The sequence below is a fragment of the Crinia signifera genome, chromosome 7, assembly GCF_055691185.1.
Source record: "Crinia signifera chromosome 7, ASM5569118v1, whole genome shotgun sequence".
NCBI classification, from domain to species: domain Eukaryota; kingdom Metazoa; phylum Chordata; class Amphibia; order Anura; family Myobatrachidae; genus Crinia; species Crinia signifera.
In genome coordinates this window covers 131367708-131383645 of record NC_139223.1, presented here as the reverse complement: position 1 = coordinate 131383645, position 15938 = coordinate 131367708, and the positions used below count along the sequence as shown (strand labels likewise).

The 15938-nt window shown below is 44.1% G+C and overlaps 1 protein-coding gene across 1 annotated transcript in view; it reads left to right on the top strand.

Annotated features, from left to right (window-relative positions):
* Nucleotides 1-15938, top strand: part of LCT (lactase) — a 70914-nt gene that overhangs the window by 45974 nt on the left and 9002 nt on the right. The window contains exons 9-13 of the mRNA XM_083153834.1: nt 1712-1980; nt 4392-4682; nt 9603-9801; nt 13752-13954; nt 15436-15545. Of these exons, the coding sequence (XP_083009960.1) occupies nt 1712-1980; nt 4392-4682; nt 9603-9801; nt 13752-13954; nt 15436-15545 (1072 nt within the window). The remainder of the gene's footprint in view (nt 1-1711; nt 1981-4391; nt 4683-9602; nt 9802-13751; nt 13955-15435; nt 15546-15938) is intronic.

Here is a 15938-nt window from a genome sequence, read left to right as displayed (position 1 = left end):
TATTATTATTATTATTTATTTGTTTATTGCTATGGAACTACAAGGCCGTGGGGGGGGGGCCCCATGCCGTTTTTAAAATTTTTTTTTTTTTTTTTTTTTTTAACAATATGAATTCGTATTGGCAAAAAATGTGAATCCATACGCCATCAGAAAATACGAATCAATCAAATACGACTGATTAGTAAATTTTCCTCCGAAATACAAATTTGCATACGGCTATAACAGCCATATGCATTCATATTCAGGCGTAATAAGACTACAAATACGAATTTTCATATTTGTATTCTTAGTAAATTTCCCCCAATATGTGCACAAGCTAACCATGCAAAAGAACACCCACTGTGATCTCATAATCCACAGAGTGTCTATGTAGACATGCAGGGTGAGCTGTGTAGCAAGTGTGATCGCAGCTACTAATGTATACACACCCAGAAAACCCCTGAATGACCCCAATTGTGCAATCCTTTACCATCAGCCAATGACAGAGGTGTCAAACTCTACATATGAAATGTAACTGCCAGCTTCATGAGACACCTACTGGGTGTAGTAGGGTGCTACCGGGTTCCCACTGCCTTGTCCCGGACACCTGTACAATATAGTTTACAGACCCTGGGCCAAACACATGTATAATAGCGGTGCAGATACAGTACATGCACAAAAGCTTGGATTCTATGGGCTGCATCACCTGCAGTTTAAACAGCTCCAACCTGGGAATAACCCAGAGCAGTGCCACAGTGTGAACGAAATTTGTCCAATTCTGACCGGAATTGGAACTTTGTTTCAAATCCCAGGATTTTGGTCTGCAAGGGGTAGAACAAAGAGCTTATAGGGGCTGATGCAGAGTTGTTTAGAATATAAACCACGTAAATTCCTAAGCAATAGGTCTAATGACATTGTATACAATAGTATGTTTGTATGATATGCAGTGGGAATCAACATACAGTAGGCTGGGATTCAGTACTGAATCCCGGCGGTCGGGATCCCGGCGTTCAGAATCCCAACGCCGGAATCCCGACAGCCGAAATGCCGACAAGGGGGGGGACGTGGATCGCCCCCCCCCCCCCCTTTGCGGGCTCGCTGCGCTCGCCATGCAGCGGGCCCGGTGCCTCGCTACGCTCGGCACACTAATTTATTCTCCCTCCAGGGGTGTCATGGACACCCCTGGAGGGAGAATGTGTCGGGATTTCGGCGGTTGGGATTCCGGCGTCAGGATTCTAAACGCCGGGATCCGACCGCCGGGATTTTAACTGTATCCCGTAGGCTGATTAAATAAGTCTAAACATCAATGTATAATATAATACACAGAAATGAGAAATAAATAACAAAATATTTTGAAGATACTGAAAGCATTGTTTATTATTGTCTTTCATTCAGTTTTAATATTTGACTTTTAGGGGAATCAATTTGTTTTCCCCTTTGGCCACCACTGTATGGTGCCCAACAAAGCAATTCAATTGTTAAGCACAATTAGCTGCAGAGAGATACATTTTAGCTTACAGCCCCCAATACTGGTGGGCAGAGTATGTGCGAAAAGTGATGCGTTTGGGCACCAAACTGGCACTTTCCACATCATACCTAGATCTTTGATCGAATTCCGCCCTCTCCCCCTATCTCCCATCACTTTAGACAGGAGATCAGATGCTATAAAACAATTGAATTGCCCCCTCGCAGTGTAATATCTAATTTTGGTTTGCTTCTTTTCTTCGTTCAGCTTACAGCCTTGACAATGTAAATCTTAAAGGCTATACTGCATGGGGTCTCATGGACAATTTTGAATGGAACTCAGGATACAGTGTGCGATTTGGGTTGCACCACGTGGATTTTATGAATCCTAACCGTCCAAGAACAGCCAAACGATCTGCTATTTATTATGCTGAAGTTATACGCAACAATGGTATCCCGCTACAGAAGGAGGATGAGTTTTTATATGGAGAGTTCCGCAGTGATTTTGCATGGAGCGTTGCCTCTGCAGCCTATCAGGTTATACATCTTGAGAGCAGGATATAAAATATAAAACTTTCCTTATGCAAAATTGTTCACAAAGTAGTCCTGTAACCTGCAGAGAACATTTATGTTTATAAAAACCAGAATAATGGAGCGTGATAAACAGCCAGCCAATCAGCTCCTACCTTTTATTTTTCAAACCCAGCCTGTGACATAGTAGGTAGGAGCTAATTGGCTGGATGTTATCACTCTCCATTTTATCACTTTTGAAGTTTGATACATCTGGCCCATACTATTGTTCTCATAGGTTACAGCGTTGATCAATGTTATCATTTGTGTGTGTGTGACAAGCATAACTGTATACATTGCTTAGATAGTGGATGCATAAACATCAATCATCTATCCTGCAGTCATGCTTTGACAACATACACCGATTGCCCGTGATAGCCCCGATTGCATAGTTGCCATTCTGCAGGAGATTCCCTGAATTAGCAGCAATCTCCCTTTCTCCCTGAAGAGTCTAGCAATCTCCATAATTTCACCTGACCCTTATTATGCAGCAGTTACATTTGTGGGGGAGAAAATAAAAAATAAATCACAGATATATACCAACAATTGAAATTATCATTTCCCTGCTTTGGTCATAAGGGAAAATGGGGCCGATTTATTAAGTGCCTATGAAGTGATAATGTAGCTGGTAAAACTTGACTGTTAGGAGCTGACTAGCCGTGATAAAGGGGCCAATTCAGCACCATTTGGCCCCGTTCTGATAGTGATGGGGTCTGCGCATGAGCGTATTTGGGCATATGCAGACCCAGGCAACTAATTACTTTTGCGAGTTACACGGTTGCCAGGCCGTTTGTTGTGGGTAGGGAGGGAGGGCCGGAGGAGGAAGGGGGGCGATGATGGCGGTGGACCATGGGAACACTCAGCGTTTTATGGGTGTCCCCATGGGTACGCGGGCGGGCGGCTGACATCACAGGATGTCAGCTACCCGCCCCATCTATGTCATAGCACTCACAAATAAAAGTCAGTTTTTATCTGGAGAATTAATTTGATGGTCGCCAACCATTGAATGCTTTCTTCTGCTAGTGGAGGCATGCAGGGCTGCCGACAGGGGGGTGCTATGGGGACAATTGTCCTGGACCCCACCACTCTGACAGTGGGTAAGGGCCCGGGAAGCTCTCCCTGTGGATCCGCCAGCACCCCCTGCACTTAGCACACCTGAGCCGCATTCAACAGTGGCGGCGGCAGGTCGCGATTAGTCTGCAGCCCACCCGCGACAGAGACGAGTACCATGGCCGGAGCGCGGTCGCTCCAACTTTGATTGACAAGCTGTGCTGTCTGCAAAATCTAGGAAGCCGGGAGTCGAGAGCCGACCTCCCACCCCCATCGCCCATGTCACGCCGCGCGACACAGAGGACGACAGGAGCTGTCCGTCGCGCCTCACGAGCCAGCAGCTGAGTACTTTTTATATATCTATATATATATATATATATATATATATATATGTGTGTGTGCTTGATTTTTTTTTTTTGGGGGGGGGGGGCTGTCTATCTGGTCAGTCCCGGGCCCCACAATTATTGGTGGCAGCCCTGGAAGCATGCGAGGGGATGTGTTTTCGTTACACATCCCCTCGCATTCTGACCAAGGGGAATCGGCGGCGGCGGGCGTTCGGACAGGGGGCGCCTCAAGCACTCAGTAAGCTGTGATGGCCAAAATACAAGCCACTTTATCATTTCACCGAGCTTAATAAAGATCTCTATGGCTACATTTTCAATAAGGATTCTCATAGCCATTTATATGGAACTACTTGTAAACCACAATACATAAGCAAGCCCTGACACATATCAGTGTATTCTCTTCAACAAGTATAGTATCTCTTACTAACTGCTTTGGGGATCATCTACATTTGGATGTAAGTCATTTTATGAAGCACCTCACATATAGCAGTGCCCATCTGTGCTTCTAGGCACCACCTTTACAATCTTCCTAAATTGCTTTTTAAAAAGCATGCAAGTACAGTACATCTGACTAGCGCAGCATATGTGTACAGTAATATATGCTGCAAATCATGGTGTTCTCTATTTTAGAATATATCAGACTATAGAAAATTATTTTTAAAAATGTAATTTTAGGTGTTCTTCCTTTTTGTATGCAAAGCGTCCCACAAAGCAATGAATACTTGTAAGAACATATCAGGAGCTCACAATAAATCACAATATAGTAAGCACAGAGACGTGACATAAGGGCGGTGGTTGCTGTATTAGTTACCTGGTGGAGAAACATGTCAGTATGAGAGTACAGAGGATGCATCTACTATATACTATAGTATACTTACTGCATTCATTAGGTAGTGGTCAGTAGACTAATGATGGAAGCTTTACAGATATCAGTGCAACCTCCCGAGTCTGCTAACACAAACCTCTTCCCTATCTGACTCTCAGATTGAAGGCGCCTGGAGAGCAGATGGAAAAGGCCTGAGTATCTGGGACAAATTTACACATACACCATTTAAAGTCTCAAATGATGAGAACGGCGATGTGGCCTGTGACAGCTACAATCGGGTCGATGAGGACGTTGCACTGCTAAAAGACCTCAAAGTCTCACACTACCGATTCTCCATCTCCTGGCCTCGGGTTCTCCCAGATGGAACGCTGAACTTTGTGAATGAGCCCGGACTCAATTATTACATTCGACTTATTGATGCTCTCCTAGCTGCCAATATCACACCTCAGGTATGAAGTTATTACTGTCATTGGTTGCCAGGTCTGTTTGCAGACATAATAATATCTGTTATTTATATAACTGTATTAAGGAAATAAACACTCTAGGCTAACCCACTACCTCTAAAAGTTAATTTACTACACAACAGCCTTGGCAAAAATCCTGCTCACTCTCAGACTTAAAAATCCTGCTGTCCTCTTATAGTTTGCCTTTTCTGTTATCAATGTTATTTTAAATCTCTAATCTGTTCCCAATCAGCTACCACTGCCTATACTTTGCTGCCTTCAAATCCCTCAGCTGCCCTCCACCTCCTTCTCTCTTTCCTTCCACTCCTTGATTTTGCTACTTTCCATCCAAAATTGCTATTATCAATCTGGTAATTTCTTCACAAAAGTCTTTCTGCTGTTCTAAAGCTCTGTGGGCCCGCTTCATAGGTGTACGCATTGTGTATGGGTGCTATGTCTTGGTTCTCAGCAGATCACTGCTGGCTCCTTGGATCCTATGCCTGCATTTGATAATGCAGTATCTTGTTCCAATTGGTTGTTAAGGGATGTCTGCCAAAATACGCTGCAGATTCTATGCAGTCTGGCCATGCGCATGCATACAGTATCTGCTGAAAATGTACCTTCAAAAATGATCGATGCCTAGAAGGAGACAGATACTAGAGGTCCTACTGGACCTCTAGGGTCTGTCCGGGAAGCATGACACATACAGTGTTACCCAAAAGTGCCAGGATATCAGGAATACTGGCGCTGCCGTGGAGCATGAATGCCCTGGCAGCGAGCAGTAAACCCTGAGTATGCTTCTGTTTTTCAAAGTTTGGACTAAATGCTCATTTCTAATTAATACATTAATACTTTTGTACAATTGCAATTTACAAACACAAAATACAATGCCACTTACACATGACTTGGTCTTACTACAGTATATCAGTAATAAATACATTTCCCTGCATTATATCAAGAAGGCCATTTGTGATTATTCATCGTATTATATAAGTCGGTATCAAACTCCTGAATATCGACAGCAGCATCCCAACAGTCAAAATCCCGATGGATCACATGAGTATTTTAACCCTCAAAATTTACCATCAGGATCTGTCAACATTCTGCCCATTGGAATCCTGACCACATCCGCATACTATTATACTGGGAATTATTGTTTAAAATAATTGAGCTTGGTGCTGTTTTCTAGCATACCATGATTTACTCAGTATACCCCTCACCAGCTAATCCTCATTAAGTATAATAAGCTGCTGGTTATAGCATCAGAACCAGCAGAAGCAGTGTTGGCAGCCCATCATAAACCTATGGCAGCACTTCTACTTCAAGGTGAGGTTACAATTTCTTACTTCTTGGTGCTCAGTGTGGGGAGGTGGTGATGACAATCAAGATTCCATATGAGTGACGTATGTTACTCATTAATGGCCTGATTCTGAGTTTACGCAGATGCCACTACATACGCCTTTTATTGTGTATATCTGTTTGGCTGAATGTGCATAGACTCAACCCCTAGTCACACCATCAAAACTTACCACAGTGGGGCAAGATGTAACATATAGAGAGAGTTAGATTTGGGTGAGTTATATTGTTTCTGTGCAGGGTAAATACTGGCTGCATTATTTTTACACTGCAATTTAGATTTCAGTTTCAACACACCCCACCCAAATATAGCTCTCTCTGTGCATGTTACATCTGCCCCACCTGCAGTGCACATGGTTTTGTCCATTTTGAGAACAAATTTGCCCTGCGATCAGATCTGAATAAGTGCCACTGTGTGACGTATGCATTGTAACAATTTAAAAATAAAACCCCACTGAATTAGGGCCTAGGTCTTTAATGTAGCCCATCGTCATAGGCAACCACTAAGGTTCAACTAACGGTAGCAATGGCCTTGTTAATACAGTTGTAGCAACATTACAAATATGAAAATACACCTACAGAAAAGAAAAGTACAAGACTTATTAAACAATAAATACAGTAGAAGACAGATGATCTACTAAATGATCACTAGCGGCTGTGTCAGATGACACACAAGCTTGTAATTATTAGCAGATCATTAGTTTATTTTAGGAGGAACTGAGAAGAGGCACATCATGGTAAGATAAAATGGAAATGCCTACAAAAGTGACCAATGATTCGGAGTCCACAGATTGGAATTCAGTACAAACTTTTCAGCCACATAACTATGAGGTGTGGCTACTAAATAACGAGACTGATGCTATAATTTACCTTTAATTATATTAAGTACATTTTAACTTTGTTCTCCTTCTATGCACTTCCCTTTTACTTCCACACACCAGTGCATTCTTAGGTACTCTTTACCTAGAACGGCGCCCGCGATTGGCATCGCGGGCGTCGGGGGTAAAAAATCGCAGGCACATAAAAAACGGGTGCGACGCGATGCCCGCGATTTTCCCATAGGGATCAATGTTAAAACTGTGATTGGACGCGATTTTACTGTTAAATGCCTCAATGCCCGCGATTTGGCCATAGAAAACAATGTTAAATGGGCCACAGAGCCCTAATAGTGCCCTTGAACTGTGAAATGGCCCCCACAATTGTTAACGCCACCCCACGATCAACGTCAACCCGAAGCGTGGCGAGCGCAGCGGTACGCGTCCTCCGACCTTTTCATACCCCCACTATCCACGTTGGCGTGGAGTTGAGAATAGAATAGTGTGGCGAGCGCAGCGAGCCACCGAGCCCGAAGCGTGGCGAGCGCAGCGAGCCCCACGAGGGGACGCGGATACCTTCACAGGTAAACGCGTCCCTTCGCGGGCTTCACAGGTGTCTGCGTCACCATGGACACCTGGGAAGCCCGCGATGGGACGCGTATATCTGTGAAGGTATCCGCGTCCCCTCGAGGGGGTCGCTGCGCTCGCCACGCTTCGGGCTCGGTGGCTCGCCACACTATTCTATTCTCAACTCCACGCCAACGTGGATAGTGGGGGTATGAAAAGGTCGGAGGACGCGTACCGCCGCCCCTCGTGGGCTCGCTGCGCTCGCCACGCTTCGGGTTGACGTTGATCGTGGGGTGGCATTAACAATTGTGGGGGCCATTTCAGACTTCACGGTGACTATTTGGGCTCTGTGGCCCATTTAACATTGTTTCCTATGTAAAAATCGCGGGCATTGAGGCATTGAACACTAAAATCGCGTCCAATCTCACTTTTAACATTGATCCCTATGGGAAATCGCGGCCATCGCGGGCATCGCATCGCACCCGTTTTTTAGTGCATTCGATGGTCGCGATGGGCGCCGTTCTAGGTAAAGAGTACCCATTCTTATTTTACATTTACATTCGACATCCTCACGACCGTCACTATATCTGTTGAGCCACTCAAACACTCGCGCAAGTAATGATGTGCAAGTAATTATAATAACTAAAATCTGCGGCAAGCTCTATAGAACACTGCTTACTGCGGAGTGTCTCACATCACCCTATCATGAGGATCAATGGTGATAACAGGTTCTCATGATGCTTTGCATCCCCTGTTACCTAGCGCTATCGCCTAGCACATCTATAGCAAGCCCACATCAGGACTGAACAGAACAAAGTTTATGGTATAGAACCAGGGACAGTACTAGTGTGGCCATTGCAGGGAATGGAACAACTATGGGGCCTGGCTGTGATGGTAATCCTGGCAATGGTTCTCCATCTGCCAGACCAGCAGCCTCTCTGCTCTTCTGATCATTAGACGAAAGGCCCAGTTTGGTCGTTCAAGGAGTCCAACAGGGGGATGGAAAAGCATTACTGCTCCCAAAACAGAATATTGCTATGCTTCTCAGCAAATACAGATGACTCCCTTATCTGTGACATAAGGCCCTTATTCTGGTTCACTCACAAAGGCATATTCCTTCTCAAATGGACAAAACCATGTGCTCTGCAGGTGGGGCAGATGTAACTTGTGCAGAGAGAATTAGATTTGGGTGAGTTATTTTGTTTCTGTGCAGGGTAAATACTGGCTGCTTTATTTTTACACTGCAATATAGATCTCACTTTGAAGTAAAACCCCACCTAAATCTAACTCTCTCTGCACATGTTACATCTGCCCCCCCCCCTTCAGTGCACATGGTTTTGTCCATTTGAGAAGAAATTTGCCTATGCAAGTGAACCAGTATAAGGGCCTAAGATTATGTTGAGAGATAATATTAGAATCTTGACTAAAGTTTTATAACAGGGTAATGTGAGAGTTTTGATTAAAGTCTAATGATAAGAGTGTCAAATGAGGCAGAGATATGAGATAACCAAAGAGTGTTGGTGCGGGCTTACTACATATTTATGTATGCATGGCAACATATTGCTTTTAAGGCCTCTATGTACACCCAATGTGAAAAAGCACCAGTACATGGAGTGTTTACTGGTAAGCCTAGCCCGGTACTTCTTTACTTTCACGGCGCCACTAGATAGGATACTAGATAGGATACGATTTTGTATGCGATTTGACATAAGATATCGCATAAGATATAGGATAAGATTTACTATCCATTTCATTACCCCACTATCCACTAGGGCATGGAGTTGATTTCATATAGCGTGGCGAGCGCTGCGAGCCACCGAGCCCGAAGCGTGGCGAGCGGACACGGATGTTGTTTCAAAGCAAGTCCCCAATATTGCATGCCATTTGCATGCAATTCCATAAAATACATTCCGTGTCCCCTCGCTGCGCTCGCCACGCTATATAAAATCAACTCCACGCCCTAGTGGATAGTGGGGTAATGAAATGGATAGTAAATCTTATCCTATATCTTATGCGATATCTTATGTCAAATCGCATACAAAATCGTATCCTATCTAGTATCCTATCTGTCCTATCTAGTGGCGCCGTGAAAGTAAAGAAGTACCCCTAGCCCTGTAAGGAAATGAAAGAGATTAATTTATTATTCAGCCATTTTATTGATGAATATATACATGTTTCTGTTATGTAGGTAACTATTTATCATTGGGATCTACCACAAGCTCTACAAGACGTCGGAGGGTGGGAGAATGAGACTATAGTGGCCAGGTATAAGGACTATGCAGAACTGCTCTTCCAGAGACTGGGAGATAAAGTGAAGTTCTGGATCACACTGAACGAGCCGTATATCATCGCCAATGTGGGGTACGGATATGGTACAGCAGCTCCAGGTGAGATCAAAGTCTGGGATTCTTTTTCACTGGATGTATAAAATGAGAATTACATGTAGAATGTATATCTAGCTACACCCTAGGATGTGCAATGACAGATATTACATTATTTCCTTTCCTAAAAGAATTATACATACTGTATGTTTGGTTACAATTTAATTTGTTTTGTGTATTCTACTACTAATGGTTTTGTTGCATTTTATTTGTCAAAATAAACAGATACAGTATTAACCTACATATTTACCTGGGATCTGGGGTTTCAGACACAATGGCCTGATCATACGGCTGCTAAATTTCAAAGCCCAGCAATCAGGCATACGCCACCCTGCCAGTGTGAAATCCTGCCACGTGCAAGCTTGTGAATGGCTTAGCGAGGCTTGGGAAGAATAGATGGATTTGGGATTCGCCTACAAATCCATTCGCAAGCCCCTTACCATTTAATTATTTTCCCAGTGTGTGCAGTCAATGCCCAGGACTTACTCAGCAGCTGCAATGGAATCAGCCTGATTGAGGCCGGAGCTAACGTCACACACCCTCCCTCCAAAAGCCTGGGCACGCCTGCATTTTCCCTGACACTCCCATGAAACAGAGAACTTCCTGTTTATCACCTTGCAAATGGGCAGCGATCAGAAAAAATGTAGTAATCAGGTCAGAATAGGACCCAATGTATCAGGGAAATGTCAAACAATTGTATTTTTATTTGATGAGAATAACTCAGTTATTTCTTAGCTCTTAGGAGGTGATTCTGATTTCATCACCTCCCCGCACATTCACATGGGGGAGCGATGTTTATAATTTGCACATGTGCAGATGCTTGGTGCCAATTCTCTCTGCACATGTTACATCTGCCCCACCTGCAGTGCCCACGGTTTTGTCGATATATCGCTCAGTGTTTCATTTGCATCAGCGACCAGAGGTGGTCGCTGACGAAAAAGAAACTGCCGGGGGAGCCCAGCAGTGGACATCAGCTGGTCGCAGGAGCATGTTCCTGCGACCAGCGATCACTACGGGGGAGAAAACGTAGGGTTACCACCTAGTCCCTTTAATTCCGGACACATGTTAATTACACAGGTTCTGTGGAAGTTTAAAATCAGGTGAAGTGGAGTCTTGAAGTCAGCCAGCCACAGAACCTGTGTAATTAATATGTGTCCGGAATTAAAGGGACTAGGTGGTAACCCTAAGAAAACGGGAGTGCACACTCGGCGTGCACACTCGGCGATATATATCAGCGACCATATTTCCCGCGATATAAGACAAAATCGCCCCTGTGTGTACACACCTTAAGAGTGAACCAGAATAAGGCCTTATATGCTTACCATCCAGCAAGGGAGCAGGAGATAATGGAAGCCTCAGAAGGAAATAAAGGGCCTGAGTCTTAGGTAGAAGTGAAACGACAAATAACAAGTAACTGTGGGTGAGGCGTGTCCAAACTGAAATGTAAATTAATGACAGTGTACAACTAAAGTGATCTAGCATTTACGGCCTACATTCCCAATAGAAGGCAGTATTTACCCTGCATGCAGAAAAATAAATGTAATTGCTACCCTGGCATGCCAACATAGACTGCCCATGTGCACAGTTACTTGCTCTTTTTGCATTACCGCAACTCAGAAGTAAACCCAAACTGTGCTCCAGCCTATAGCAACAGCCCTAATAACCACAAGAAGTGGTAGTAGTAGTAGTACGTTTATTTATAAGGCGCCACAAAGTGTCCGCAGCGCCGTACATAGCAGACAAAAAAAAAAAAAAATTACAAGGTAACGTACAGGGTGTGTAGAAAGATACAGTATAAATAGGGGTATAGCTGGTAGAACTAAAATCAGCATTAGTTCAGAAGTAGGTGTCAAAATTGTCAAGGAGACCGAAGATGAAGTAGAGGAAGGGAAGAACAGGACAGGAGCACAGGTGAGGTAATGAGGTAGGGTGAGTACGTGAGGAAGGAGGGCCCTGCTCATAAGAGTTAACATACTAAAAATAGGTGGGTGGACGAACGAAATACAATAGGATAAGTAGGAACGGAGGGGAACGGAGGCAGGATAGGAGGATCAAAAGAGGTTAGGAGGAGGGATAGGCTAGTCGAAAAAAGTGGGTTTTGAGGGAGCGCTTGAAGGAGGTAAGGGAATCAGATAGCCTGATGGGTTGCGGGAGGTTGTTCCAGTGCAGGGGGGCAGCGCGAGAGAAATCTTGGACACGGGAGTGGGAGGAGGTGATTAGGTGAGAGGTCAGTCGGCGGTCAGCGATGGAGCGAAGAGGACGGGAGGGAGTGTGGATAGAGATCAGTGAAGAGAGGTAGGGAGCTGTGGAGGAGGAGAGAGCCTTGTAGGTGGTGGAGAGGAGTTTAAAGAGAACTCGGAAAGGAATGGGGAGCCAGTGAAGAGATAAACAGAGGGGGGAGGCGGAGGTAGAGCGGCGGGAGAGGAAGATGAGCCTAGCAGCAGCGTTAAGAATGGATTGGAGAGGTGCGAGGCGGGTGAGAGGTAGCCCAGAGAGAAGGATGTTGCAGTAGTCAAGGCGGGAGATGACAAGAGAGTGAATGAGAATTTTGGTCGCGTCAGTGGAGAGGAATGGTCTGATGCGTGAGATGTTGCGTAGGTGAAAGCGGCAAGACTGTGAGAGAGCACGAATGTGGGGGGTGAAAGAGAGGGAGGAGTCAATGATGACACCGAGGCAGCGCGTTTGGTCGGTGGACGTGATCTCGGTTTCACCAATGCTGATGGAGATAGTGGGAGAAGAGGGGATGTTCGGGGGATGGAAGATTAGAAGTTCAGTTTTAGCCATGTTTAGTTTCAGGAAGCGTTGGGTCATCCAGGCTGAGATGGCCGTGAGGCATTCGGAGACCTTGGACAGAAGTGATGGGGATAAGTCGGGGGAGGAGAGATAGATTAGGGTATCATCAGCATAAAGGTGGTAATGAAAACCATAGGAGCTGATGAGGGTGCCCAGAGAGGTGGTGTAGAGGGAGAAGAGGAGAGGGCCAAGGACTGACCCTTGGGGAACACCGACTGGCTGGGGGGTAGTAGGAGAGGAGGAGCTCGGAGTGGAGACGGAGAAGGAGCGATCGGAGAGGTATGAGGTGAACCAGGAGAAGACCGTGCCAGTGATGCCAAAGGAGCGGAGGGTGTTGAGCAGGAGAGGGTGGTCAACAGTGTCAAAGGCAGCCGATAGATCAAGCTGGATGAGGATAGAGAAGAGGCCTTTGGATTTAGCCGATAGTAGATCGTTAGTGACTTTGGTCAGGGCAGTTTCAGTGGAATGTAAAGGGTGGAACCCGGATTGGAGGGGGTCTAGAATGGAGTTAGCAGTAAGGTGGTTTAGGAGACGATTATAGGTCAGACGTTCTAGGAGTTTGGAGGCAAAAGGGAGGAGGGAGATGGGCCTGTAGTTGGATGGAGAGTTGGGGTCCAGATTTGTTTTTTTGAGAATTGGGGAGACAAGAGCGTGTTTGAAGGAGGAAGGGAAGATCCCAGAGGATAGGGAAAGATTAAAGAGGTGAGCCAGGTGAGAGCAGACTGATGGACTGAGACGACGGATAATATTGGTACAATAGGACAGTAGAAGAAGTGAGGTGAAGAAAGGACACGGCAGGGAACATCAAAGAGGTATTGCTGGTCTGATGATCAAGAGGGTGCATCCAGTCTCAGGCGGCAACCCTGAGGAGCCTGGTCTATGTTTAACACACCAGACTTTTGTTTTATGATTTATAGCAGGAATGCAACTGTAACTTTAATCACTGAAATCAAGCTATCATTTTCCTTTCTGATCTCCTTTCAGAATATTCAACTCCATCTATTGAATGCAAGCTCTTTTCTTTTTAGATGATCTGCCTCACCTGTCTTTATATTGCACATATTGCTTTCCGAATTGCGTACCACTGTTGTCTAGAAGCATATGTCCCAAACAGATTATACAGACCTTGCTTAACATCTGATATTTTGTTTAACTCCATTAAGGGATTGCTGGCAGGGCTGGACGTGCTCCGTATGAAGCTGGACATAATCTCATAAAGGCACATGCGGAGGCCTGGCACCTCTACAACAGTACATACAGGGAAAAACAAAAAGGCCTAATTTCCATCACTATTAATTCTGATTGGGCGGAGCCAAGAAATCCGTACAAGCAGGAAGACGTTGATGCAGCAAGAAGATTAATGATGGTATGATCCAGATAGCCACCCAAAGGGCGAGATGTACTAAGCTTCAAAAGTGATAAAATAGAGAGTGATAAACAACCAACCAATCAGCTCCTGTCTGACATTTTTCAAACACAGTCTGTGACATGGCAGGTAGAAGCTGATTGGCTGGCTGCTTATCACTCTCCATTTTATCACTTTTGAAGCTTAGTACATCTCGCCCAAAGTCTTTTAAAGGGGAAAGGGAAAAATATATTGCCAAATATTTGGTGACATTTGATGTATTTAAACGTTACAATGTGATGAGGAAAATGCACATGCCAAATCAGTAAAATCATATAAAATTGATGTAAATTAGGGCAGCAAAGCCGCTGTTCATGTAAATAGCGCTTCACTTAATCGCACCTATAAACACATATAAGGAAGATTGACCCCCAAGTGAGGACAAAAAGTGCACCGTGTAAAAAGTGTTATGAATGCACTTATTTCAATGCTATAGACCAGGCATGTCCAATGTTGGCCCTCCAGATGTTGTGAAACTACACATCCCAGCATGCTTTGCCACAGTTTTGCTATTAGGAGAATGCTAAAACTATTGCAAAGCATGCTGGGATGTGTAGTTTCACAACATCTGGAGGGTCAACGTTGGACATGCCTGCTATAGAACATCATGTTATGATTAAATGTTTTACATAACGTCTTTCTTTCTGGAGTTTTTTGGTATGAGGGTCTCATTGCACAACCCATAGAGTACAAGTTGCATTTTTAAGAACTTCCATCTTTTGGTAATTTTTACAAGGAAGATTCCTTCTTTAGGAGCCAGGAGAAGATTCCAGTCTATAAAATTGGGACTTTGCACAAGGACTTTATACAGTCCATGGTTATAAACTTTAGATAAGCACATTACATTCATCTCGTTATCTCATTATTGAATAAACAGTGCAATAGAAGTGCAGTATAAAGTCCTCCTAACATATGTGTTATATCCTATATATAACATACACACATAGGCCCTTATTCAGATCTGATCGCAGTACAAATTTGTTCTCAAAATGGGCAAAACCATGTGTACTGCAGTTGGGTCAGAGAGAGTTAGATTTGTGTGTTATTTTGTTTCTGTGCAGGGTAAATAATGGCTGCAGTATTTTTATACTGCAATTTAGATTTCAGTTTCAACACGCCCCACCCAAAATTCTCTGCATGCTACATTTGCCCATCCTGCAGATGGTTTTGCCCATTTTGTGAACAAATTTGTACTGCGATCAAATCTGAATAAGGGCCAATGTCTGAAGAATGTTCTGTAACTAGTAAGCCCGGTCGAAGCAAATGGTTTGAAAGCTAGTAGATGTAGTTTCACTCGCTGCCAACAGATGGCAGTGTTTCGGAGTGTCATGGACACAAATTAAACATCTTATGGAAGCATAATACAAAGAAAAAAACGAATGGTTTGTCTTTAAGTGGCATCAGCATCCTAAGTAACTCTAACACTTCTCTTTGCTGTTTAGTTTTATGGTGGGTGGTTTGCAAACCCCATTTTTAAAAATGGCGACTACAATGAGATCATGAAATCAAGAGTGCTGGAGAAAAGTCTTGCTCAGTCACTGCCAAAATCTCGGTAAAAACAATTATTTCACCCATTCTTATACACTGTGCTTCTTTAATGTACTTTCTGCTGTTTAATTTAAAATGTCTTATATATAAGCAGAGATCCTATTCACTTGATATGTTCTTGTTAGTTTTGTATGATATTTTTGATGATCCCCATTAGGTACCAACCATTTTTACTGGCAGCATTTATGTAACATGAGATATAATGAGCAGCAATCTGGGGGATACATGTAAGGGAACAGTTCAGAGAGGGTTAATTATAGAATCCTGCATTTTTCAAAACCCATGCAGTTCCTCTTTCCTGCCTGGGGTGTCACTTTTAGCACAGATATGGTTTGCATATCAATGCTGAAATACAGACCACACTGTGCTAGAAGCACCACAGCAGAGAGCAACAACC